Source organism: Coenobita brevimanus, chromosome 2 (assembly GCF_032717465.1).
Source record: "Coenobita brevimanus isolate Jiangsu-jjx chromosome 2, ASM3271746v2, whole genome shotgun sequence".
Lineage (NCBI taxonomy): Eukaryota > Metazoa > Arthropoda > Malacostraca > Decapoda > Coenobitidae > Coenobita > Coenobita brevimanus.
Window position 1 is genome coordinate 31,669,119 of NC_136955.1, and position 27,528 is coordinate 31,696,646.

Consider the following 27,528-nt stretch of genomic DNA (forward strand, 5'->3'; position numbering starts at 1 on the left):
AAAGACCTGGGACAAGGTCACTGAGTGTGACCTCAGGGACATGGAACTAAATAGGGAAGCTGTCAGAGATCGAGCAGCATGGAGAGCCGCCACTAGGTGACCAAGGCCGACACATGCAACCATGCTGGAACCTTCAAAAATAACAAAACGAATATATATATATATATATATATATATATATATATATATATATATATATATATATATATATATATATATATATATATATATATATATATATATATATTAAAGATGCAACACATTCCAGAGAACGATACACGTCCCTTTCTTAAGATTAAGATAGACAAATGTTTAATCTTATCATCTAAAATAACTGCCAGAGATATTCACTTCACATTTTGTCAGAATAACTGATAAACACAAACTTCATCATACTTGTAAGGTAGATTGTTCTTTTTGGAATGGACAGTACAGTAAGTACAAGTTTAAACCTACATCTCCGTCCTCAACAAGCCCTTTGATATTGTTGATGAGGAGTATATCTTTCCACCAAGTCTTGGAGCAGAGTTCGGGGAAGAGGTCCCACAAGCCAGCCAGGGGACCATTGACGAAGAAGCGAGCCACAGTTGCGTTTAGTCCTGCCACCAGAGCGATAGGGGGCACTAGTCTGAAGACGTAGCAAGAAATGCAGGCTTACAATTAATACTTCTCGATTACACAATTGTCACTGCCGCCAACTGAGCTATTGGAGACACCAGCCTAAAGGACCAGGTAGATCAAAAAAGCATAGAATAACTGCATACCAACTAATGTGCCTTTTTCCCCTTACATGTCAGACTCCTAGCTCTTTTCATTCCGGCTGATGGCCAAGTGTAGTCAGACTGAAGGGATGATATGACTGGTGACTGATTCCTATACCTCATAGATAAAACACGACTTAGTAGTGAAGTTGAGGAAATGAACCAGTTCCGTAAAAAAAAAAAAAAAAAAAAAAAAAAAAAAAAGAGGACCACTCCCGCTACAGGGCTATAGAGGACTGTAGTCTAAAGGAGACGGAAGGAGAAGAAGGCTTTGGATAAATGTATTTCAGGTAATCAGCGGTCACTCCCATTACCCAAGATAATGGGAACACCAGCCTAAGAAAAAAAAAAAAAAACAGAAAGAGGAAGAAAGGTTTAGGTCTTTGGGATTAAATGTCGTATTTTAGGTGACACCGGAAACTTTGAAGCACCACTTCCTCAATGATAATTTTTTGAATACCTTAACATTCTCTTGCATGCTCATTTCATCCTTTTAATAACAATACAGTTTGCATTAGTAGCATATGAACGGATAATATGGATAATGAATACCTAGTGAAGAAGTGTTACGAAGTCAGCAATGTCTATTACAATGCAAAATTTTCCTAACTAATGCACAAGAGTACTTTCTGCCACTAGTACCATACGAGGCATAAGACTACGAGTATATGGACACGTAGAAAAAGGCCTAGAGTTTGTTTTTGTTATATATATATATATATATATATATATATATATATATATATATATATATATATATATATTTAACCCATTGGAGCCCGGTGTTCGGAATATTGGACAGAACTGGGAATTTTCAAGTGTTTATAAAGTAGGGAACCCCCGGGTAGGGACCTATGAGCTTCGCGACTATAAGCCGATAGGCGGAGGGCGGTACGCTTAGCACCCACCCAGTGCCATGCCTCGCCCGGCACCCCTGGTATCCAATGGGATATATATATATATATATATATATATATATATATATATATATATATATATATATATATATATATATATATATATATATATATATATATATATATATATATATATATATATATATATATATATATATATATATATATATATATATATTGTTACGGAACAGAGAGATAATAAACACTTCAAGTGAGAATACTAAAATCACTACTGTCCCGCAAAGTTCCAGGTTCAAAACAAAAGTGTTAGGTAAAATTACAAGTTAAAGTTTAATGCTCAAACAAACAACAAAACATTCAGGACTCATAAGGATAATGTAATGGCAAAAACAGGTTAAATATATGGTTAACTGCAATAGCTGCTATCAACATGAATTTAGCAAAAGCAAATTTATCTAAGTCAGCCCTGATAAAATGAGAAAACCGGATAATGCTCAGTTAAAGCAAGATATATTATTACAGATACAAAATATTATTAATAATGGCTGACATCAAAAACTCTACATGAATCACAAAAAACCTTACCAGACCCACGAATTAACGCTTTACTCCACACAGTACCAGAAAAATTGTAACAACACTTATACTCAAATTATACAGCAGCTAGATGGCTGGAGACTTCCTGAGCACTCACAAAAATAATAATACACTATTCAGGGGAGGACAGAGATGTGAACAAAATGAGGAGTAGATCTAAGTGGCAATTAATGCAGAGACTGAGCTCATTGTATAGGGGCCGGCAGAGCTTGATTCAACTTGTAAGAAGGACGCGCAAATGAAGCCATAGGGGTCAAAGAGTTGACACTCCTGCTCTGAACAACAGAAAGAACAACTTACTCTACTATAAGGGGGAGAAGGGGGGAGTGAGGTAGAACACGCAAGCCTGGTCACTATCGAAGCCACGAGGCGAATCGTGATCAAACATGCAGCATACTGTACGTTAGAATTATACAAAGGATGATGAAATCATAGGCTATGTAACACCTCCCCACAAAGAAAAAGAAATTTACAAAAGAAATTTCTTATTACTCTAAAACAATCTGTCTAAAGTCTAGATAAGCAATCTGCAATAACATTTTCTTTCCCCTTGACATGTTGTATGTCTAATGAATACTCCTGAAGAAGTAGACTCCATCTTGTCAATCTCTGATTTTTATCTTTAAACTTACTAAGGAATTTCAGTGGGTTATGATCGGTATAAATGACTATGGGGTCAAAACCTGCACAGAAATAAAATGAAAAATGCTGTAAACCCAAAATCAAGGCCAAAAGCTCTTTCTCAATAGTTGAGTAGTTCTTTTGAGGTGGGGTGAACTTCATACTGTAATAAGATACAGGGTGTTCAATACCCTGATCATCCTCTTGCAGCAAAACAGCCCCAGCTCCTGTATCAGTTGTGTCAACAGCCATCTTAAAAGGCTTAGCAAAATTTGGAGTAGCGAGCACTGGCTGACTTAATAGGATAGCTTTAAGTTTACTGAAAGAGGATTCACAGTTATCGGTCCAGACAAATTTAACTCCCTTTTTCAGTAGGTCTGTAAGTGGTGATAGAAGAATTGAAAAGTTAAGAACAAATCTCCTGTAATAACCTACCATTCCCAAAAATCTTTGTAGCTCTTTCCTACTTTTAGGTCTGGGAAGATCACTTATAACCTGAACCTTAGCTCCTGGTGGTGCAATGTGTCCATCACCAATTACGTACCCAAGGTACTGAACTTTAGCTTGACCAAACTCACACTTTGATAAATTAGCTACAAGATTAGCCTGAACCAAACGCTCAAGAAATTTACTGACATGGCATAGGTGATCTTTCCATTTGTCACTGAAGATTAATACATCATCAATATAAACAACACACCCTGCCAAACCCTCTGTTACAACATTCATGAGCTTCTGAAAAGTGGCTGGTGCATTCTTCATACCATATGGCATTACAGAACATGCAAATGTCTTTCCTAGTGTTACAAAACATGAGCTCTCCCTAGCACGTTCAGTCATAGGTACTTGCCAGTATCTCTTTAACAAATCAAACTTACTTATGTACCTTGCCTATGCAATCTTCCACGCGAGGGAGAGGGTAAGTGTCTGTTTTGGTTATCTGATTAACACGTCTGTAGTCGATGCAAAGCCGCTGTGACCCACCTGGCTTAGGGACTAGAGTGACAGGAGAACTCCACTCGGTCTGAGAGGGCTAAATCATCTTGTGGTCCAACAGGTAGCCAAGCTCCTTCTAGATGAGAGGAACTTTCACTGGGTTCACACGGTAAGGAGGCAGTTTAATTAGCTTTGCGTCTCCAACATCGACATCATGCATCAACACAGTGGTTCTTCCTGGAGTGGCACGGAACACTTGCGGGTACTCCTGCAGTAATGCCGAAAACTCCTGCTTTTCCTCGGGAGCTAGATGAGAAAGCTTAGTCTGGAGATCATTCATGATATCAGGATTCTTCCCCAAACAATCACTCAGGCTCATACTGCATGGGAGAACTTCACTTGCAGACTCGGGTGGAACAGCTACAGTGCAGACTGGGTTATTTTCGTCCCGCCTGTGATATAACTTTAGCATGTTGATGTGACAAAGTTGCTTGTTCTTTCTACGATCTGGTGTGGCGATGACATAATTGACATCACTGAGTTTCTTCTCCACGAAATAAGGACCACTAAACTTGGCTTGAAGAGGTTGCCCATGCACCGGTAGCAGAATCAAAATCTGATCTCCTGGCTGAAAGTGGCGTAACCTGGACTTCTTATCATACCAAGTCTTCATCTTCTCCTGAGCAGCTCCTAAATTCTCTCTCGCCAGCTGTAAAGCAGTGGACAGCCGTTCTTTGAACTTCATCACATACTTCAGCAGGTTGACGTCATCTTCCTCCGACAGCCAGCATTCCTTGAGTAGCTTAAGGGGTCCTCTTACTTCATGGCCAAACAGTAGTTCAAAGGGTGAGAAGCCCAGTGATTCATTTGGAGATTCTCTTGCGGCAAATACAACGAATGGAAGACCTTTATCCCAGTCTTTCTGATGTTCCAAACAGTATTTCCTGAGCATCGATTTGAGTGTTTGATGATATCTCTCCAACGCTCCTTGGGTCTGGGGATGGTAAGCTGAAGACGTGATCTGGGTGATGCCCAACTCTTTCAGAGACTGCTTGAAAACATTTGACATGAAATTACTTCCCTGGTCTGACTGTACCTCCTTGGGCAGAGCAAACTTGGTGAAGAACCCCAGCATTTCCTTAACCACGTTCTTTGCTGAGATATTTCTAAGTGGAATGGCTTCAGGATAACGAGTAGCCATATCAATCAGGGTCAACACATAAGAAAATCCTGAAGAAGTCTTAGGAAGAGGGCCCACAATATCCACCAACACACGGGTGAAAGGCGCCTCAAAAGGAGGAATGGGAACTAGAGGTGCAACCTTTTCGGTCTGATTACACTTCTCCACAACTTGACAGGTGTGACAAGACTTACAATACCAGGAAACATCCCTGAAGATGTTTCAAAATGCGTGCCACAGTCTTCCTCACTCCAAGGTGTCCTGCCAAACTGGAATCATGAGCCACTCTAATGATATCCTGCCTACAAACACGAGGGATGACAACTTGATGTACAACCTCCCATTCACAGTCGGCTGATGCTGTTGGGGGTCTCCACTTTCTCATAAGTACTCCTGACTTTATATAATAACAAGTAGAAGCACTAGCTAACTCTTCCTCACTGCAAGCAGAGTTAGCTAGACCTTTGAACTCAGGATCAGCAACCTGCAACACAACCAACTCTTGACGAGACAAATTATCAACACTATGGGGTACTGCCTCATCTGGTGAGTGGTCCAAATTAGCAAGAAAAGTGTCAGCTAGGATAACATCATCATCATCATTATCCTCTAAGTCACCAGTAACTTTAGACTTAGCCCTAGTGACAGCACATGGAGAGAACACCTCAGGGATATCACAATCCTGGGTCGCAGTCACTGGTTCACTAGACAACTGAGGAGCTGGACACACTTGACTTCCACCAATATCATTTCCAAGTAAGAAAGTTATACCTGACATTGGGAGTGTCGCAATCAACCCAACCATAACGGAACGATTAACAAAACCAGACTCTAAATTCACTCTGCACAGAGGGACAGAGAAGTAATTGTTCCCTACACCTTGTAAGATTACAGTTTCATCAGAGGAATTAACATTAGAGCCTAGAACACTGGTCAGCATAAGGGATTGGCAAGCACCTGTATCACGATATATTTTAACTGATTTCCTGTCATTACTGTCCAGAGGACTGACAAAACCATCAGACAGGAAATTAGCACATCAGCTCTTGAGAGTGTCACCCACGTTACTGCTCAAAAGAGGAGCTTCATCATGAGAATTTAATTTACCCCTCAAAGCAGGTTCAGTTAACTCGGTTAAAGAATTCTGAGAACTCTCAAGGATGGACACTAGACCAATTGACTGAATATATAAAGACTCCTTTTTGTTCACATCACGCTGTCTCCTGAAACATTTCTCCATAGTATGACCAAGCTTACTACAATAAGTACATTTACTTTTCTGAAATCTAGAGGTGAAGCTGGTATTTACTTCCTGAGAAACATCATCTTTATTCTCTTTCCTGTTACCTTTACTCTGAGTAGAGGCAACGTACTTACTCTCAGCTTTCCTTTTTTCTTTAGAATATCTCTTGTGAGTGAGAACATATTCATCAGCTAAAACTGCAGCATCAGACAAATTATCTATTCTTTTCTCATCAAGATATAGGCTTACATCTTTATTAATACACCTTTTGAAGTCCTCCAGCAAAATCATCTGCTTAAATTTATCAAAATCAAAATTTACATTCTTAGAATTTAACCATTGCTCTAACAGATCTTCTTTGATTTTTGCATACTCAACATGGGATTGCTTATCTTGCTTATAAGTTGTCCTAAATTTTACTCTATAGGCTTCAGGAACAAGCTCATAGGCCTTAAGAATCAAGCTCTTAACTACATCATAATTATCAGATTGATCCTGAGGCAAAGATGCGTAAGTTACTTGAGCTTTACCGGTGAGAACACTCTGTAGGAGTACTGGCCAATACTTTTTGGGCCAATTAAAACCTGTAGCTACCCTCTCAAACAACTGAAAATACTTTGTTAAATCAGATTCATTAAAAGGAGGGACAAGTTTAACATTTTTAGCCACATCAAAATCATCAGAGCTAGATGATCCAGTTCCACTTTGTTTTATGCGATACTCATGGTCTGCCTGAATCCTAGCAATTTCAATTTGTGCCTGTGCCTCCTGAATACGAGCCTGAGACTCAGCCTCCTTAGCACGAGCCTCCTGCAGGGCTAGCTGTAACTTAGCTATTTCAATCTGCATTTGCTCATCTGGAGGAGTTACATTAAATAAGCTTTTATTAATCATGTCAACAATTTGATCTTTAGAATGATGAGAGCGAACAGCAAATCCCAATTGTTGAGCAACAAGCTTAAGTTCATTCTTTGTTCTGTTTTCTACATCACACACTGTTTGCACATTTGACAAAAAATCTTTGGCTTCATCAAGAGTAGTAATAGTAGACATCATGAATAAATCACAGTCACAAAATATCAAGCAATATCCTTAAGATAATATCCTGAATATCCTGATAAGAGGTCGCCAAATTTATGTTACGGAACAGAGAGCTAATGAACACTTCAAGTGAGAATACTAAAATCACTACTGTCCTGCAAAATTCCAGGTTCAAAACAAAAGAGTTAGGTAAAATTACAAGTTAAAGTTTAATGCTCAAACTAACAACTAAACATTCAGGACTCATATGGATAATGTAATGGCAAAAACAGGTTAAATATATGGTTAACAGCAATAGCCTCTATTAACACGAATTTAACAAGAACAAATTTATCTAAGTCAGCCCTGATAAAATGAGAAAACCGGATAATGCTCAGTTAAAGCAAGATATATTATTACAGATACAATATATTATTGATAATGGCTGACATCAAAAACTCTACATGAATCACAAAAAACATTACCAAGCCCACGAATTAACGCCGTAGGCCATACAGTACAAGAAAAATTATAACAACACTTATACTCAAATTATACAGCAGCTAGATGGCTGAAGACTTCCTGAGCACTCACAAAAATAATAATACACTATACAGGGGAGGACAAAGATGTGAACAAAATGAGGAGTAGATCTAAGTGGCAATTAATGCAGAAACTGAGCTCATTATATAGGGACCGGCAGAGCTTGATTCAACTTGTAAGAAGGACTCGCAAATGAAGCAATAGGGGCCAAAGAGTTGACACTCCTGCTCTGAACAACAGAAAGAACGACTTACTCTACTATAAGGGGGAGAAGGGGGGAGTGAGGTAGAACATGCAAGCCTGGTCACTATGGAAGCCACGAGGCGAATCGTGATCAAACATGCAGCATACTGTACGTTAGAATTATACAAAGGATGATGAAATCATAGGCTATGTAACAATATATATATATATATATATATATATATATATATATATATATATATATATATATATATATATATATGTATATATATATATATATATATATATATATATATATATATATATATATATATATATATATATATATACTGTGGTGCGTTTCTTCGAACATGTCGGATGATCCCTAACCTATTTCATCTCAGTTAATGGTTACTTGCAGTCAGCTGGAGAGATAAAATAATTATTCATCTATAACTCATATCAAATGTTCATCGTATTTCCTGCAAACGAGACTTAGTATAAAAATTTTTGTATTGGCTTAGTTCCGTCAGGTAAGGGCAAGCCGTGTGTATACAAGGGCCATGCGCTTTAAGATGATGTGCATTGTTTCTTTGAACTTCCAGATTAAAATTTGTATGAACTGATAAAATTATTTTCTGTTGAATGCTGGAAGTCTTATAAGCGAGTATGGACAAGCTTGACGACTTGTCAGATGTGGTGACTTTTTGAGTCGTTCAGCGGTTTTTTCTGCTGCTTAGCGACTTGACATTTTATCTGTTATCTCTGTTGTTTGGCGAAATTTTTGGCGATTTTTCTTATTAAACCAATATAAGAACAAAAAATCTAAAATACAAAAAAAAGTGGAAGTAACATGGGCACACTTCATCCACAGCTATCATTCATGCTGGACGTAATTGAATGGTGCCACCACTGAGATCTACAATATGGAGGGGCTTTCTCATGTGTAGTGACGCATAGTTTGTGTACCTGCCGCCAGGGTGGCGCTGATGTAGTGGCAGCCATGTGCATGCACCTCGCCTGACGCCCTCGCCTTTTGAAATCAGCCGATGAATCTAGAAAATATAGTGCCATGGTCCACTGTGCGGCCTATAGATGCAAAAATGGACACGGGAGTTCATCAATGACTGATGGCATTTCATTCCACAGGTAAGAAATATATCTTGTTGTTAATTCTACAATGGTATTTTAAATGGCCGAGAAATGATTCTTCCTTCGTATCAGCACCTAAAGGCTATAGTTATTTGAGCACCGTTACTGGCTAGAAAGACGGGGAAGGCCTCCTCTATGCAAGTGAGAGTGCAGTTAAAATCTGTCATAAAACTGAGAAATGCTTTCAGATTTTGCAATTAAAAAAAAAATCTTAAAACATCATCCTATGCCACTAGTTATTTCCACAGCTGTGTTACACATCTAGCACATTATTACTGTCATGAGTCGGCTAGTGACATTGGCTTTTTTTGGGAAACCGCAAACTCAAGTGGAATCCCAGTTTATCGTTCAGTTAACCGCTCATCCGGACGGAAGCTTTGTCAAATCAATTTTTCATTGTCATACGTGATCGTCTTTGTGTGAGACATTAGTGCTTCCGCTAAGCGATTTGTTTTGGACGAGTTTCGCTCATTCTAGACCGTTAAAAAATGCGGCCTATCACTCCCATTTCTTTCTCACGAGTTTACTCAGTCAAGTGTTTGCTGTGACGGAGAGAGGTCCTGTGCTCCAGCAGTGTGAGAGGTCGCTAGTACCCAAACTCCACTAGACCACAGTTCTCCAGTGCTCCCACCCTTGGTGATACACCGCATTCATTGACCAGTATTTCTTTTCGTTTTCCTAGTCTTAAGAGTTTAGTTAAGATGTTTTTCCTAGGAGTAAGGATTTAGCTCTTGTGTGAGTGAGTGAGTGCGATCTCATTAATTTGATTTTGAATTGTAACGTTAAATTTATTTTTGGTAATCAATAAATTTAACGGTTCTTTTTCTTGAGCGACATGTGGAGAGGATGGAGAATGAAAGACTGACTAAGAGGGTGTATGTAGGTGAGGTGGAGGGAGGGAGAGGGAGGGGTAGACCGAGGATGAGGTGGAGGGATGGAGTTGAGAGGTATATGAGGGAGGGGGGGGTGAGTTGGGGGGAGGGGAGTCAAATGGTGGGTGACAGAGTGACTTGGAGGCGTTTTGTCTGCGGCCACCCTTTGCGGGATTAGGGCGTCGGGCTATAGATAGATAGATAGATAGATTAATGTAATGTAAACTCTTGTTTCATTTCTCCACAATTAAGCTTATTTTCCATATAGCTCCTATGTTGCATAAACGTTTGCCTTTCATAACTGGTACTTAGGCCAGTCTTGTGTATTAAGCTTAAAATCCGTTGTGCCACCTAGGAGTTAAGCATCAGCAAGAACCTGATATTATTATTAGTATTAGTTATTTATTGTCAGGGGTGAAGTAACTTTCTCCAGAGGCTAACAGTACTAGTAATCAGCATTTGTGAGTAATTAGTCTTTGCTGTGTACTGTTGAGAAAGTTTATAAATTCTCGTTCTGAGAAAATCGGCGAAGTAAGCCAGCGTAAAGAACCATTGCTTGATGTAGCAAGACAATCATTGTCCTTGCTCTTCAATATTATTGAATATTATTATCATTTAAAATAATATAAGCATTTATTTTAAAAACCCCGTGATATTAAATAAACCCCGTGACAATTGGCGACCTCATTCCAGGATATTAACTCCTAGCTCTAAAGCTATTCACGAGATAGTGCTCACTCGTTCATATTTAGGTATTTATCATTAAAGTTTATAGGCACAAGTTTACTGGTGTTTACCATTAATTTAGCAAGTGAATTTTTGCTTTATTAATCCATAGAGTACTTAACTCTATTTAGTACTTTATTTTTGGTAACGCTAGACGATTTTATTCGCTCCTGGGTAGCCGCCGTACCCATTGTGTTAATTATTGAGTCTTCTCAGTTATTGGCATTTTTGCTTTATTCCTTTCCAGTTAACTAGATAAGACTGGTCACCACTAGCTTGTGTCTGTACTCTTTACTTGTGTTTATTAGCATTCGTTTGCGAAGCAGTCAGTACTCAGTTTCGGTTTGCTTAGTAGAAGCCAAAGATATGGGTCTTACAGACCCAATCGAAATTAAAGAGTATATACTCTCACAGCATAATCAGGAGCAGCAGCGTGAGAATGATGCCCGTGAAGAGCGTAAGATTCAGCGCGAATATGAGCGAGAACAGCGTGAACAACGTGAAAGAGAGCATGCATATGAACAAGAGCAGTGTGAGAAAGAGCGCGAATACGAGTGTGAACAACATGAATACGAGCGAGAACAGCGCGAATACGAGCAGAAACAACGCGAGCTCGAGTTAGAAAAAGAGCGACAACAGCGCGAACACGAGCAAAAACAGCGCGAACTCGACTTAGAACATGAGCGAGAACAGCGTGAGGAACGAGAGAGAGAACGTCAATACGAGTTACAACAACGCGAGAGAGAACGAGAACACGAACGTGCCAAGCGAGAAGCACGTGAAAAACACGAATATGAAATGCTGAAGCTCAAGCGAGATTCCTTGGCTTCAGATACATCCTGTGCAGTTGGTTCAAGCTCCACGAGCGTTCTCCCTGCACATGTCCTGGCGACCCCACGCATCAAGCTTCCTTCATACAAGGAAAGCGAGCGAATCGAGCCGTACATAGCTCGTTTTGAGGACATGGCAGACATGTATCAACTGGATGAGGCAGCTGAGAGCCCTGCCCTCGATATTCTCCACAGAATTCGTGGAGACAATCTCACATATGAGATGATGAAAGCTGCACTCACTAAGGCGTATGGTCTCACAGTAGACGACACCAAAGTTCAGTTCATGCGAGCTCGTCTCCAAGACAAGGAGACAGCTGTTCAGTTCCTTGATCATCTCACTGCTTACTTAAATGAGTGGATGGAGAAAGATCAAACTCCTTCCAGGCGTGAGGGGATAATTGACCTTATGCTGCGTACACAGCTAGAGAGGTCGTGGCCTGCTGAGCTCATAGCACAGCTTAAGATCTGCCAGGTGAAAGATGCCAGCCAAATGGCAGAAAAGGCTGACGCATTCTTTACTGCATACGGGTATCAAACTCGTAAGCAACACACCTGGAGCAGAAAAGATACTGCCAAGTCTGGGAAGCCATCTAAGACTGAACCCCAGCAACAAGGCCATTCTCAGAATAATGGCCAAGGTCCAAAACCGCAGTGGAAGGACCAGGGGCAAAACACTCAGAAACCTGAGTGGAAGAGGTACAACAAGTACCCTAACCAGCAGCAGTATCAACCACGCAACCGACCGTCGGGACAAACTTTTTCACCACCAGCTCAAAAGAGGCAGGAAGCGAACACAGCCTTTACTTCTCAGCAGCAGCATGGTGGTCACGTCCCTACCAGTATGGATACTTCCCCACAGTTCACTAGTCCCACAGTGACAGTGAACCCCCCTCCACAGATGGCCAATGTTCCATCTTCCCAATATAATTCTCAAGGCACAATGTTTGCCGCATCAATTCAGCAGCCTCATGAGTGGCTAGCTGCTTCCTCCACAGGCCCTCCCACAGGTGACAGTACCTTCCTTGTTCAGCCAGGGTTTGTGGGAGGCATTCCTGTGAAGGTCCTGAGAGACAATGGTTCCTCAGGTTGCTCTGTCAAGCAGAGTTTAGTTCGGCCTGAGCAGTATACAGGTCGACAGATCCATGCAAAGCTTATTGATGGATCAGTGAGATTGTTCCCTGAGGCATGTATCCAGGTGGCATCTCCATTTTATACTGGTATGACACTCGCAGTTGTCATGCCAGAACCCTTATTTGACCTCATCATTGGCAATATTTATGGTGTCAAGGATAGTTACACCGAACATGACGCTACTCAGACTTCGGCTGCTGCGGTAACATGAGCCATGGCTGAGGTTCCAGACTGTGTCACCCCAGTGATCATTGAATCGCCGCAAGATCTGATGTGTAGTCAACTTGTTGTACAAGAACAACATTCTGACCCGACACTTGCTACCGTGCGGAACAAACAAAAGGGTCGAGTGATAAAGTATTCACGGGGAGGTCGAGCCAAGTTCCTTCGCAAACAAGGACGGCTCTACCATGAGCCACGAACACCCGAGGGCGAGGTTCGACTGCAGTTTGTCGTTCCCGCCAAGTACCGCCTAACAGTGTTACAATGTGGTCATTGTTCAGCCTCAGGAGGTCACATGGGCAAAAGGAAGACCCAGGGCCGTATCTGAGCTGACTTTTTCTGGCCAGGGATGGGACGAGACATAGATAGTTTTGTCCGTTCCTGCAGTGTGTGTCAAAGTAACACCACTAATCAGGGACATGTCCTTCCTGTGCCGTTTGTAACCACACCTGTAATCTCCGAGTCAGTTGAGAGACAGGGTAGTGGTGAAGTGGGTGCAGACCTGACGTCTCACCCATTGGCCCCACAGGACACATTATGTCCAGGGCCTGTACATACATATTATGTACCGTAGGTTAAGGGGGAAGATCGAGAGAGAACTCCGCAGGGGCGACTCGAGGCTATGGAAGACCTGAGTTTGCACAAGGATTCTCAGCTCCCCGATACTAATATAAGTATTGTAGGTTAAGGGGGAAGTTTGAGAGAGAACTCCGCAGAGGCGACTCGAGGCTATGGAAGACCCGAGTTTGCACAAGGATTCTCAGCTCCCCGATACTAATATAAGTACTGTAGGTTAAGGGGGAAGTTCGAGAGAGAACTCTGCAGAGGCGACTCGAGGCTATGGAAGACCCGAGTTTGCACAAGGATTCTCAGCTCCCCGATACTAATATAAGTACTGTAGGTTAAGGCACAGGTTGAGGACCCCTGTGCAGTTCGAGGCTATGGAAGACCCGAGTTTGCACAAGGATTCTCAACTTGCCGACACTAATCGTGTGCTATAATTAATGGTGACCTCGGATGTACGAAGCTTAGGCTGTCACTTGTATTTTTCAGCTAGAGCGTACTTTTCGTAGCATGTACTGATTGCTAGGCAGAGAGAGTAATTGTAACGTAATAAGAATTTTGTCTAATTGACACTTTTGATGCTCCACCTTAATTGGTTTTGCAGGAACAGCAATGGGTGTAGCAGTTTTGCTGTGCGGGCCAGCTGATCGTCTGCCGCACGTTGCCGCCTCTTCTCCTCTGCCTTCGTCGTTGCCATATTATTATTTACTGTCATTTTACACGTAGGTACAGTTACACTACATCTGTCACACCTACACCATGTATTACATACACCACGTACACAACAATTAGTTGTCAGTGTAAATGTAGCGACTTTTCGCTCAGTTTGACCTGAGTACAGGATTTTCACCGTCGTCACGGAGTTTTTTCGCTCAAGCTTGCTTCTATTAACGTCAATACGATTTTTTTTTTTTTCGCTCACTGGCGACTGCGACTTTCTCCTGTAGCAGGATAACACACACACCACAGTGTGAATCTTGTGTGACTGAGCTAGGATTTATATCTATGTATATTGAAATCTTTCTTCTGAAGGAAGAAAGATTGAATTTTCATGGGGCGTAATGTCACGAGTCAGCTAGTGACATTGGCTTTTTTTGGGAAACCGTGAACTCAAGTGGAATCCCAGTTTATCGTTCAGTTAACCGCTCATTCAGACGGAAGCTTTGTCAAATCAATTTTTCATTGTCATACGTGATCGTCTTTGTGTGAGACATTAGTGCTTCCGCTGAGCGATTTGTTTTGGGCGCGTTTTGCTCATTCTAGACCGTTAAAAAATGCGGCCTATCGCTCACATTTCTTTCTCACGAGTTTACTCAGTCAAGTGTTTGCTGTGACGGAGAGAGGTCCTGTGCTCCAGCAGTGTGAGAGGTCGCTAGTACCCAAACTCCACTAGACCACAGTTCTCCAGTGCTCCCACCCTTGGTGATACACCGCATTCATTGACCAGTATTTCTTTTCATTTTCCTAGTCTTAAGAGTTTAGTTAAGATGTTTTTCCTAGGCATAAGGGTTTAGCTCTTGTGTGAGTGAGTGAGTGCGATCTCATTAATTTGATTTTGAATTGTAACGTTAAATTTATTTTTGGTAATCAATAAATTTAACAGTTCTTTTTCTTGAGCTTAATGTAATGTAAACTCTTGTTTCATTTCTCCACAATTAAGCTTATTTTCCATATAGCTCCTAGCTTGCATAAACATTTGCCTTTCATAACTGGTACTTAGGCCAGTCTTGTGTATTAAGCTTAAAATCCGTTGTGCCACCTAGGAGTTAAGCATCAGCAAGAACCTGATATTATTATTAGTATTAGTTATTTATTGTCAGGGGTGAAGTAACTTTCTCCAGAGGCTAACAGTACTAGTAATCAGCATTTGTGAGTAATTAGTCTTTGCTGTGTACTGTTGAGAAAGTTTATAAATTCTCGTTCTGAGAAAATCGGCGAAGTAAGCCAGCGTAAAGAACCATTGCTTGATGTAGCAAGACAATCATTGTCCTTGCTCTTCAATATTATTGAATATTATTATCATTTAAAATATTATAAGCATTTATTTTAAAAAACCCGTGATATTAAAAAAAAAAACCCGTGACATTACTATTCAGAGAATATTTGATTGTCTAAACATCCATATTTTTGATACCTCCGTTGAGGAAAAACATGTTCACAAATTAATAAAACTGGTATCACATTGCTACGGTATTATTAGAATACATCGCATTAAGAAATTTATCGCAAAGGAAGCTATTGGTACTAAAGACAGAAAGCAGCTGGATATGACGATTGTGTATAAAAATCAGTAAGAAATAATTATGGAAGTGTTTTTATGTAAATAAAGATGTGCAAGTAGTACTGTTAATAGCTAATAGATTATGGCAATTGTTTACTGTATATAATGTGCTTATATACTTTATGAGGGCAAAATACATTATTTTCATATACTGTATATGCTCTTTCCATCGACTTCCACTTCATCATAATGAAACAGACATTAGGTTAAGGCGGTCATAAAGAAAAAAAAAAGTATGTTCTGCACTACAGCAACATAAGACGTTGTTTTATTTATACTCTTGCCTAAATGTATCATATAATTCGCAGAGCTAGGTTGAAAAAAATCATGATGTATCATGAATATGTAAACAAAGAAAGAACAGCGAAACTGAGACAGCAAGCTAAAACTAGCGTTCGAATTGCATTACCATGGTGGAGGCGACGAGTGTGGGTGTTTCAATATGGCGGCCAAAGTCAGACCCATATTATAGAGCTCAATGTGTGCCACTCACAGTGACGTTCTGTCCTTGAGCTGGATACTCGAAAGGATATATCCAAAAGCTTTTCCCCAAGTTTCACGTAACTCGAGGTTACACTAATGCAAATTCTTATGAGCTGTACTCAAAACAGGGAAACCGCCATAACTGGTTGTAATTCTCTGCTGTAACCCACACAGAGTTCTTTCAACTCATACTCGAAACAAGTGCGCCGCCTTATTGGCCATTAGCTCGTGACTGTAACGTCCAACAGGGCTGGAGGTATTGTAAGGCTGTCTATGTGCAGATTTGAGTCTCTCTTCAGCTCTATTTAAACCATTTAGCGTTTAATACAGGTGAACAGTGCAACATAAACATTTGCAAGCGACTTTCACAGCAGCAAGAGGTAGTGTATTGCACATATACATTATGTTCAAAAAGCGTTAAATACGTCTTATTTATGTGACAGCAATACTGTGCTGTCAAGAAGTGTCCTGAAGGCGAATGTTTGACGAAATGTTTTGATATAATAACCCCGTGGAAAAGCCCATTAACCCACCTCACACAATAACCTAATTTACTCAACAGTATCGTATCGCATACTATTATTTTTTTTTTAAATAATCATAACCTACCCTACTTTTATCTAGCCAAGTCTAACCTAGTGTTACCTAAACTAAACTAATCTGACCACACACCTGAACAGGTGCTTTTGTTCTACGAACTTTTAAGAAATTCTCATCCAAACCTGAGTGATATATTATGAAGCTCTTGTATATGGCATGTAGTACAGTACATTTAATGTACTGTAATGTATTTCTAGAATTTGTTGTTAAAGAAGATATCAGCCTCAGACCGTAAAAAAGGGGAACATACGACCTGCAGCAAGTCCTTTGGAAGAAGTATTTAGTTCTAGTGTTGCTTGTTAAAAAATTCTTGATTAGGTTGCTGTACCGTAGCTGTTCAGAATAAAGAAATTCATAAGTTCAGGAAATTTTTCTTGGTCATGCAGTATATATTTTTCTTATTTCCTTTTACAGCCTCCATTACAGTTGGCATTCTAGGATGTTAGTTTTTTTTTTCACGGTTTAGTCCTATTTCTTTGCTTTCATTTTTAATGTACAGTAGGCTATTTGTACACTTTGTATAGTTCTAAATTAATAAATTTTTCGGCTTAATATTTTACTCCACCAAATTTTACTGTTCTTCAAGACTTTGCATGTTAATCTGAGTAATCTTATGGTAAAAAATAGTAAACAATGAAACTCAGAAGAGTATCTGAATCTATTAGAGTCCAGAGAGAGCATATATGAGATACATTAACACCGATGTTGAATTTAGGCGGTGCCAAGCATCTCTATCCTACACAGGTATTAAAGAAGTCTAGAAAAACTAGGTCATCACCAATGAACTCTGATGGTGCCAAGATCCTGCATGTATTCGTATATGGACAAAATCTAAGGAGGCTTCTCATAGATCATCACTAATATACTTAGGTGGCGCAAAGATCCTACGTACAATATATATGCCTTTATATATGGACAAAGTCTAGGAAAACTTTTCATAGTTCTTCACCAATGAATTTATGGTAGTGCCAAGATCCTCTAAAAATACCTATTGTACATAACATATGGACAAAGGCTGGGAAGGCTTCTCATAGTAAGATCATCACCAATGAACTTAAGGTGGTGCCAAGATCCACCTAAACCGTTATTCAGTCACTTGGGAGATATTTATTTCTGGAACTATTTTCTTTTTCAGTCTGTGTAACTCCACACATTGCCTATTCCTTGAAACCAGTGATTTCTTATTTCTGCTACCTCCAGAGAACTGTATTTAATTTTAGGTACTTCTCTCAAACTGAATAGGATAGCGAAGGTTGTAAATAACCCCTCAAGCTCCGAAGGTATCTCTTGAACTAAATAAAATAGTCGAGAGCCAGACAGAGTAAAATAAATGTCATTAAAATGATGAGGTTACTAATACCAGATCACTACTAGGGTTAACTGCTGACTCCGTACCATAAATGTGCCCATGAGTTTACCTGATGTAATAGGGCCATGATGGATATTAAGCATGTATATATATGCTTGGTTTATTAAAGTACTTTTCAATATCATTACCAGCGAGCGAGCGAAGCCAGCGAGCGATGTTTAATCACAGTTGGAAATTAAATGTCCGACTGGGCCCGGCCCGACTCGACCGTCATACTGAACAGAAGCTAATAACTTAATCCTATGTGAAGTTGAATTGAAATTCTTTCTGCATGTGATATATTCATTCAATATTTTTTTTATCAACTAAAAACTCACCCATACAGGCGTAGGAGACGTTTGGAATCTCGATTTTTCAAAGTGTGTGTGTGTGTGTGTGTGTGTGTGTGTGTAATTCACCGGGTCGGTCAGGATCACTTGATGGTCGTGATCGTCAGCTTTTACCCTCCCGGAAGGGAGCTGAGAGCTCATATAGTCCGATCTAAGGGCAAGGCTGTGACCTTCACACACGCACACACCCGTCCCCTTGCTCAAGGGGGACAGTAACCACCCACTTCGTCAGTGAAACTATTCGCAACCTGAGCGAGGCGCGAACTCCCGTCCACCGGTTGGCAAGCGGGAACGTTACCACTGCACCAGCGAGCGGTGTGTGTGTGTGTGTGTGTGTGTGTGTGTGTGTGTGTGTGTGTGTGTGTGTGTTTCTGTTTCTGTGTGGGTGTATGTGAGAGAATGTCTTTCGTTCAGGTATGTTTTTTATTGTTCAGTAACCACCATGAAGAAATAATTATATCAGAGGGAAGTTGTGATAACATGGCGCTCGCTAGCTCGTCACGCGCTCACAAAGTGCAATTCAATGGTGGTATGTTTAGCCTTTGTTTCATCACTGATGCCGTTGTATATTTACAGAGATGTGCATTGCTCGATTAAACCTACAGTAGCATCCCACCATTTTACACCAATAAGCGTGTTTGTTTATGGTGATCAGCTGAGCTGCCTGAGTTCGAGTTTTGAAATTGGGTAGAATCCTCTTTAAACTAAGAATAAACCTTTGCTGATATTGACTGAGTAACGTACAGCCGACATGCAAATTACCTAAGTGGCTTACATTGAATCGGAGATACTTGAACGTAAATTAGTTTTGAGTATGGTCTATAACGAGGATTCTGGCCACATTGGAATTTCGATTAACGTAAGTCAGCGACAGGCCCTTTGCTCACGTAGATTACGTGAGGTTTCTCAAAACACAAGTTATTCGCCACTACTCCTTAATGACTTCATCTTTATTTTTTCAAAAACTGATTTCACTAACTATTGTGTTCTTTTAACTGTCTTTGAATGTTCCAGCTTGCAGTAAGATCTATCTATCTATCTATCTATTGCCAGAAGCCATAATCCCGTAAGGGGTGGCCATTTGACTCGGAGTTATTTGTTTTACTGGGAGGGGCACTAACCTTCCACCAACCCACTTGTTGACACGTAGGGAGCACGTATGGTTTGGTTATATGGTTACCACCCAGCTTTGTAAATGGTTAATAAGACCATTTTCTTTAATTTTAGTACTAAGGAAATGCCACAATAAATATTGGACAAATGTTCACACTGTATGCTAAAGTATAAGTAATATACCTTACTACGCTTTTACGAAATTGATATTATTCTGAGCAACGATAATTACTACAATCTATGTCAAGGCATACTTTAATAATTAATACATTTCTACTGCACCTATCACCATGAGAGTGAGGGCATTGGAAATGAGAGGGAAATATTCCTCCGAGATAGACCTTATTACATCATAATACTCTGCTAGGTGACAGGAGAACGCTACCCCTCCCGGCATGGCAGCTACCAGGCTTAGCTAGAACTCATGACCCCCCGGTTCCGAGTTCGACGCTCTACCACTGAGCCACCCTGCCCCACAATCATTTCTTCCCAACGCTTCATTGTCTGACTGATTAATTGCATAGCTTCAAACTTTGGTAAAGTCAGCTTAATATTTGTGCTTATGTTTAAATCCATCTTAGGTAGTGGTTGGCCCTCCTCCCCTCAATGATTCTTGATAGGCTCAGCCCCTCTTAAAAATACAAACGATTAGAAACATGGGAAAAAGTGAGTATATTGATTCCAACGAAAATTTTGAGGTCTGCTCGTCTAGTTCCTTGATAACATCTTCCACTGTAAAAAAATTTCCACAATTTTTTTTGGGCGGAGAATCAACCCCACTGCAAAACTTATGAAGGATACAAAATACGGGAAGGAAGGCAAATAACGCGTTGGTACGTGTTGTAGAATGGACACCCATCCGTTAACTATTGTACTATTACTAGACTACTACTACTACTACTACTACTACTGCTATCATTTTGTAATTCTCAAATCGGCATGCATATCGCAAGAACGGGTATGCATTCTCTTGTTTTCTTTGAATGCACATGAAGAAACGTCCACTTTTTTTCTTATTTTCTAAACAATAGTCTTAGGACTTAGATTCTTAGAAACATTTTTTTTTTTTTTTTTTTTTGTATGTTTACCGCAAAACCAAAATTACTGGCAAAATGCTTTTACGCTTACGTGCATGTTTTTGATCATCAGTGACCAGGATGTTCCTATATTAATGTGAAAAGCTTCTCAAACCGAGGTCGCTTTTATTCTCCAGAGCAACCCGCATACTGATATTTCCAGCTCCACCGTCAATAAAATCAGTTGGAGCTTACTAAGCACTTTAACGACAATGCGTCGTTTTAAAATGCAGAAACATACTAAATAACTAATTAAGGTAAGTCATCCAACCTTCATGTTTCATTTACCCTTCATGCACCTCTTTTTTTTCATTCACCTCTAAAATACTTTGATTTATTCTTGGATGAACCATTTATCAGCATAAGAAGCACTGTCTTGCAATACTCTTATCCTACCATGAAAGTCTCTAAAAAGCACTCTAGGTACATGGGAAACCCCTAATAATCCCCTACACGTGCAATGGTGACTTCTAAAACATTCTTATACATGCAAAAGCCTCCAATAATGCTCTCATCAGGCCGACCTGCTAGGGTGCTTACTAAGCCTGCCAGAACATACCTTACCTGATAAATCTGTGCAGGTAAAATATAAAGATGTTGAACTTTCCCGCCTTTAATTGTCGCAGGAACCCAGAGGCAACGAGCAGGCCACTGAGGAAAAAAAAAGAATCCACGCTGGGGTACCCGTTGAGGATAATTTGGCCGAGAAAATTCTGCGTTTTCTGCAGGAAAGAAGAAAGAAACTGATGAAAAGGAGAGTAAGACGGTAATAATAATAATCATAATGATAATAATAATATTAATAATAATCATAATGATAACAATAATAATAATCATAATAATAATAATCATCATCATCATCATCATCATCATCATAATAATAATAATAATAATAATAATAATAATGAAATTAATAATAATGTTAATAAAAATACTAATCACAATATTAATAACAAGTGATGCCAGGCACAACAAACCTTGCCCGAAAGCTGTTATTTTAATTTAAGTTTTCAAGTCATAGCCCTCTGAAAATCTGTACTCTTGCGTTTGACCTTTCAAGGTCACTCAAGGTCAAAGGTCATGTTGCCAAATGAAAGCCCATACGAGATTTCCTATATCTTGATAATAGTAAACATCTCTATCTTCAACCAGTTTCGAGTTATATCCTCATGAATATCTGTGACCTTGAGTTTGACCTTTCAAGGTCACTTAAGGTCAAAGGTCAGGGTACCAATTAAAAACTCATATGGGACTTCCTGTATGCTGATAATAGTAAATATCTATTTGCAGCCAATGACCTTGAGTTTGACCTTTCAAGGCTACTCAAGGTCAAAGGTCCTGGTGCCAATGGAAGCCCATAAAGAGGTTCCTTTATGATGATTTTGACCTTTCAGGGTCACTGGATTGGCTCCAGAATTTACCTACTTTCTTTTGGGACCAGTGCCCACATATCCAAAAAGTTTCATGCAATTTAATTCAGCCGTTTTTACATAATGTTGATAACAAAGGAAGAGAAATGAACACATGACGGAACTCGTTCTAAAACAATACCTCAATGGACTCAGTCTGAGCGAGTTATAATTATTATCTCAAAGAATATAATCATAATACTAACTGAATAACTACTCTCATCGAAGAGCCACATTAAGGAAGCATTGTCATATGGCATATAATATATGTATAATATAAACAAGATGTGAGGGGCCTATGGTAACTTCTTGTGTAATTTAACAAGATTTGAAAACGAAGGTTTCGAAGAAAGCATGTGTAAATTCTACGGTGTCTCAATAACTGGCTAACTGTATGCATAACTGTAACCACATTCCTTTCACATCATAAGAAGGACCACAGCTATATATCTGGAAACTTACAGGCTTTTGTGGTTTTCTCTAAAACGAGTTGCAGAGAAAAAACTGAACAAATTTGAAATCCGTTCTTTCCACTAAGCTAAATGGCAAAATATTAAGCCAAAATTATTCAGCGAATATTTTCATCACAGGATTTTTAACCAAACAGCTGTACCTTAAATAATTTGAGATATTTCAGCTTCAAATATGTAATTTTTAGAATAAAAATTAGTATATGACCTACACAAATGGGTCACAGTCATTTATATTTGGCACAAGGACTTGGGTTACCCTAGGGTACTTTCATGTGTAATATCATCAAGATCGAAGAAAAAAAGTGCAAAGAAAAACACACTGACGAAAACAAGAAGCTTCACCATTTATATGGCGAAGCTTAATAACAGCAGCAGCAGTAGTAGTAGTAGTAGTAGTACTTGTAGTTGTTGGATTTGTTGTAGCAGTTGTACAGTAGCAGTGATAATAATAATAATAATAATAATAATAATAATAATAAGAGGAAGAAGAAGAAGAAGAAGAAGAAGAAGAAGAAGCAAAAGAAGAAGGAAAAGGAAAGGAGGAGAGCGATAAGGAAGAAGACGAAAAAGAAGAAGAAGAAGAAGAAGACGAAACATTTAGTAACAAAGGCGTCACTGTGGTGGTGGTGGTGGTGGTGGTGGGGTTAGCACTTTCAGCCAGAAGACATCTTTTGAATCAGACGATTTTATTAAGCTTAGGGGGGACTTTCTGGACTGGTGAAGTCATTAATTATGATCACCGAGACAATCCTAGCATTCTTTTCCAGCAAAAGATTATTTTTTATTATAGCTTAGCGTGAGTCAAGGGATCGTGATAATGTTGTCGTCATTAATCCTCTTAACTGTCAGATCAGACAGTGCAGTCTCCAGCCAACGAACTATTTTAATCTGGGTCGAGTGAGTATAGGAACCTACTTGTAAGTTCCTTCAATACTTTGGCGTTTTTCCTGAGCAGAATAAAACTAGTCTGGAAATAACAAAAACCCGGCAAATAATTACATGACCGTGGTTAAAGGATTACTCAGTGTAAAAGCTCTTACCTCTGCTACATTCTCCCAGTTGTATCCTCCACCGTACATAGTTGCACTGATCTGATGCGAGTAGATAACCCAAGTCATGGAAAGCACTCTGAAATATTTATACACGTGGTGTTAACTACAGAACGTCTGGTAATCTAGTAGGTTAAGGCACAACGCTAGTTTACCTTCGTCACGGAAACACCGAAACTTTTTATTTATGTGGTAATAACAAAAGGATGTTTGGTAGTCTAATGGTTTCGGTGGTCCAAAGATAGACAACCAACATCGTGGAAAACGGTCCGGGAATGTTGTGGCATTGCTGGTGGTCGAGTGAGTTAAAATGCTTCAAACAGATATTGTCCTTAACCCTTGCGGTATGATGACATCAATTGACTGCATTTTCTTCCCACCTCCCGATTGTAATTACACTTGTTAAAGGCATTTTTTTTTTTTTTCGCGTTTGCGTTGTTACGGGCAACGGTCGTTATCACAGTCTCACGCCGTTATTAGTTGGCCTTTTAGCTTGAAACTTACGCTGTGCCTGGCCGTGGTATCTCAAGATAAGGTTCTATTTTTTTTTTTCTAACTTTTAAAATAGTTTTGCAGTCTAAACAGTCTAGAAAAAGAATAAGGAATCAGCACAGGAAGGGCGCGAAATCACCAGAAGCCAAAACAACCATTCCAGTAACTATAATTGTGTGGTTTATTTGCTTTGCTTGTTGTTGCTATTGGGGAGGAGTTCATTTCAAGCATGACCTAAAGCCTATTGTTATGTGCATTTCATATGATTTAAAAATACAAGAAAATGGATGTATTGACAGAGAAGTTTTGTTTTTTCTGTTTTTTTTTTTTTTAAGAAACAATGAATGGTGGAAGGTGATACAAAGAAAAAAAAAAAAACAAGTTCATGTGCCTAAAGGCATCATCCATTCATAAAATATTTATAACTGGATTTATATAAAAGTGGATTAAATGTTTGTGGGAAGCAACTCCCAGGAAGTGAATTCCAGAGAGTAGTAGTTCTGGACATAAATGAATTTGGATAAGCAGAGGTTCTGCATTGCGGGGGAGAGAGAGTGTGAGTTTATGGGGGCTCCCAACTGCCCGAGTATTTCGGGAGTAACTGTGAAGGGGAGGCACAATTGAAACAAGTTCGTCAGAGCACTTACGATAAAAATATCGGTAAAACAATGCTAAAGAAGCAACATCTCTACGTACTGATAATGGAGGAAGGTCCTGCTTAATGGCAGGATTATTGACTAACCTAATGGTTTTATTTTGAATTCTTTCCAACTGCCTCAATGCAACCGCTCCACATCCACCCCACAGTGGCGAACAGTATTCGATCTGAGAACGCACATGACTTGTAAATTGTGGCCAACTGCTTGTCAGTGAATAATTCATGAACTCTGTACAGAAGTTCCAATTTCCTTTGGAAAATATCGTGCACATAGTTGCAGATGTTGTCTCTCTCTAGTATTATTTCAAATTAGAAAGATCTCTAGTACTGAATGAATTACTGAAGGTTATCAAGGCAATTTAAAAACCTCTTCTAAGCTGAAAAAACAAATCTGTCCCAAGGTGACAAGTGAAAAGATAATTACATATTTGGAAAAAAATGGTTACCAAGAGGATGCGCTGCCACAGTATATAACTTTCGTTCTGAAAATCAGCGTGAGGAAGGTTTTAAAATGTTGTATTGATTAGTGGACGGCTGGTGATCTAGTGGGTTTAGGTTCGATGTAGAACTGGGATTAATTTTTCATTCATTTCACGTCAGGGGTTGGCAACTGGCCACCCTCGCCTCAGATATCTGAGCTTAGCAACCGTCTCGGGCTCCTTTGCTCCTGATGATGCAGTAAAGAATTGATTGATTGGTATATTTATTTAGCCAAATCAAATACAATTTATGATGGATCCATAAATGAAGGAAATGGCTGAGCCTTTGAGAGTAAAAACTCTCATGAAAGGCATCTGTGTTGGACGATATCGAACTGATCCTCAAACATTTACACTTTATCTAGCTAAAGTGAATTCATCAAGACTGGACTAGTGGATTGGAATGAGTGATGGTGTTAATCCCTTCAGTACTATGATATTCACTTTTATACCCTGAAATCCGGTGACGTATTTTTGTCCTTTATTCTCGTTACCTCCAGACGGTTTTATTCAACTTAGGGAAAGTTTCCAGTACTGAAGAGATTCCTACAGACTATATACAACCCTGCAATTTCAAAGCCTCTAGTAAGCAGAGTAAAACCGTGTGGGTATGGCAAAATACAATACAAAACTAAAGGGGTACTCAGAGGAGCATATCAGTCCGACAAGATCAATGTAATTTCCAAACCACTCTTCATAATGGGTTAGGTTTTCTCATCATTGATTAGGGTTTCGCAAAAGTGTTTTCTGGATCCTGAATTTGTAATACGATCCGGACCGGTACCAAAACTAAACAGATTGTTCCCTGGGACATGGGCTATCTGCCCACAAAATATGGTCCAAATCTCTCATTTAGTTTCAGTAATCCTGCTAACAAATAAACAAACAAACAGGAGTGAAAACATGAGCTCCATGTCGGAGAGAATAAACTCAAATTACAGGGAATAATTTTTATTACACACAACTGATAACTGTACCTATATTATACCGATTTTTGTATGTTAGTTGGTTTGTTATCATAACACAGCAAAAACGGAGTATGTAGCGCAAATTTTTGTTCGTGCAAGGCACGGTTAAAATGCTCTAACTTGAAGGATGAAACAATTTCCAGTCCAATATGGCCACTGGTTCCCTAGTTATGACTCATTTCTGAAGATATGAAGTGACTTAACATTAAGTGAAGGCCGCCAAAGGCGGCCTCTCAGCGAGTTACTCTTTAGGGTTTTCACACTGGAGTGTTTATATATATAATTATGTATTCTATCTATCTACCTCTATACTTACCCACGTATCTATCATCCTACATCTCTCTCTCTCTCTCTTATAATGACGCAATTTCTGAATGTCTATTGTTTGTTACGTCTTCAAGTTACAGTCCTCTGAAAATCTGTGCTCTTTCGTTTGGTCTTTGAAGGTCACCCAAGGTCAAATGTCATGGTGCCCATTGAAAGCCCTTATGAGACTTTCTATATCTTGATAATAGTAAATATCTCTATCTTCAACCAGTTTCAAGTTATAACCCCCTGAATATCCGTGACCTTGAGTTTGACCTTTCAAGATCACTTAAGGTCAAAGGTTAGGGAACCAATTAAAATCCCACATGGGACTTCCTATTCGTCGATAATAGTAAATATCAATTTTCACACAGTTTCGAAATGTAGCCCCCTGAATAACCGTGACCTCGAGTTTGACCTTTCAAGGTCACTTAAGGTCAAATGTCGTGATACCAATCAAAATCCCATCTGGGACTTCCTATATGTTGATATTAGTAAATATCTGTCTGCAACCAGTGACTTTGAGTTTGACCTTTTAAGGTCACTCAGATCTTGGTGTCAAATGAAAGCTCATATGGGAGTTCCTTTATACTGATCATGGCAGATATCTTTACCTTCAACCGGTTTTAAGTTATAGCCGTCTGAAAATCCGTGAGCTTGATTTTGACGTTTCAGGGTCACTCGATTGTCGCCAAAATATAATCACTATCCTTTGGGACCGGTGCCCACATGTCTTGAAAATCTCATGTAATTTCATTCTACCGTTTTTCCGCATTGTTGCTAACAAAGAAACAAAGAAACTCGACTAAAAACAGTACCTCGCGGGACTCCGTCCGGGCAAGGGAATGCATAGAACATCTTTGGAGTGAAGGAATGAATGCAGGCTGTACCTAATGTTTCCAGTCCGTACAGTCTCTCCTACCCTAACTAAGCAGTTCAGTGTTATAATGAATAAAGTGTCAAAGACGTTGCCATTGTGAA

At 39.5% G+C, this 27,528-nt stretch overlaps 1 protein-coding gene across 1 annotated transcript in view; it reads right to left on the minus strand.

Annotated features, from left to right (window-relative positions):
• Nucleotides 1-27,528, minus strand: part of LOC145392073 (nose resistant to fluoxetine protein 6-like) — a 199,779-nt gene that overhangs the window by 128,189 nt on the left and 44,062 nt on the right. Inside the window, exons 5-7 of the mRNA XM_080266532.1 lie at nt 23,636-23,723; nt 21,278-21,435; nt 457-628 (exon numbers count right to left, since the gene is read on the minus strand). Coding sequence (XP_080122658.1) covers nt 457-628; nt 21,278-21,435; nt 23,636-23,723 — 418 coding nt within the window. The remainder of the gene's footprint in view (nt 1-456; nt 629-21,277; nt 21,436-23,635; nt 23,724-27,528) is intronic.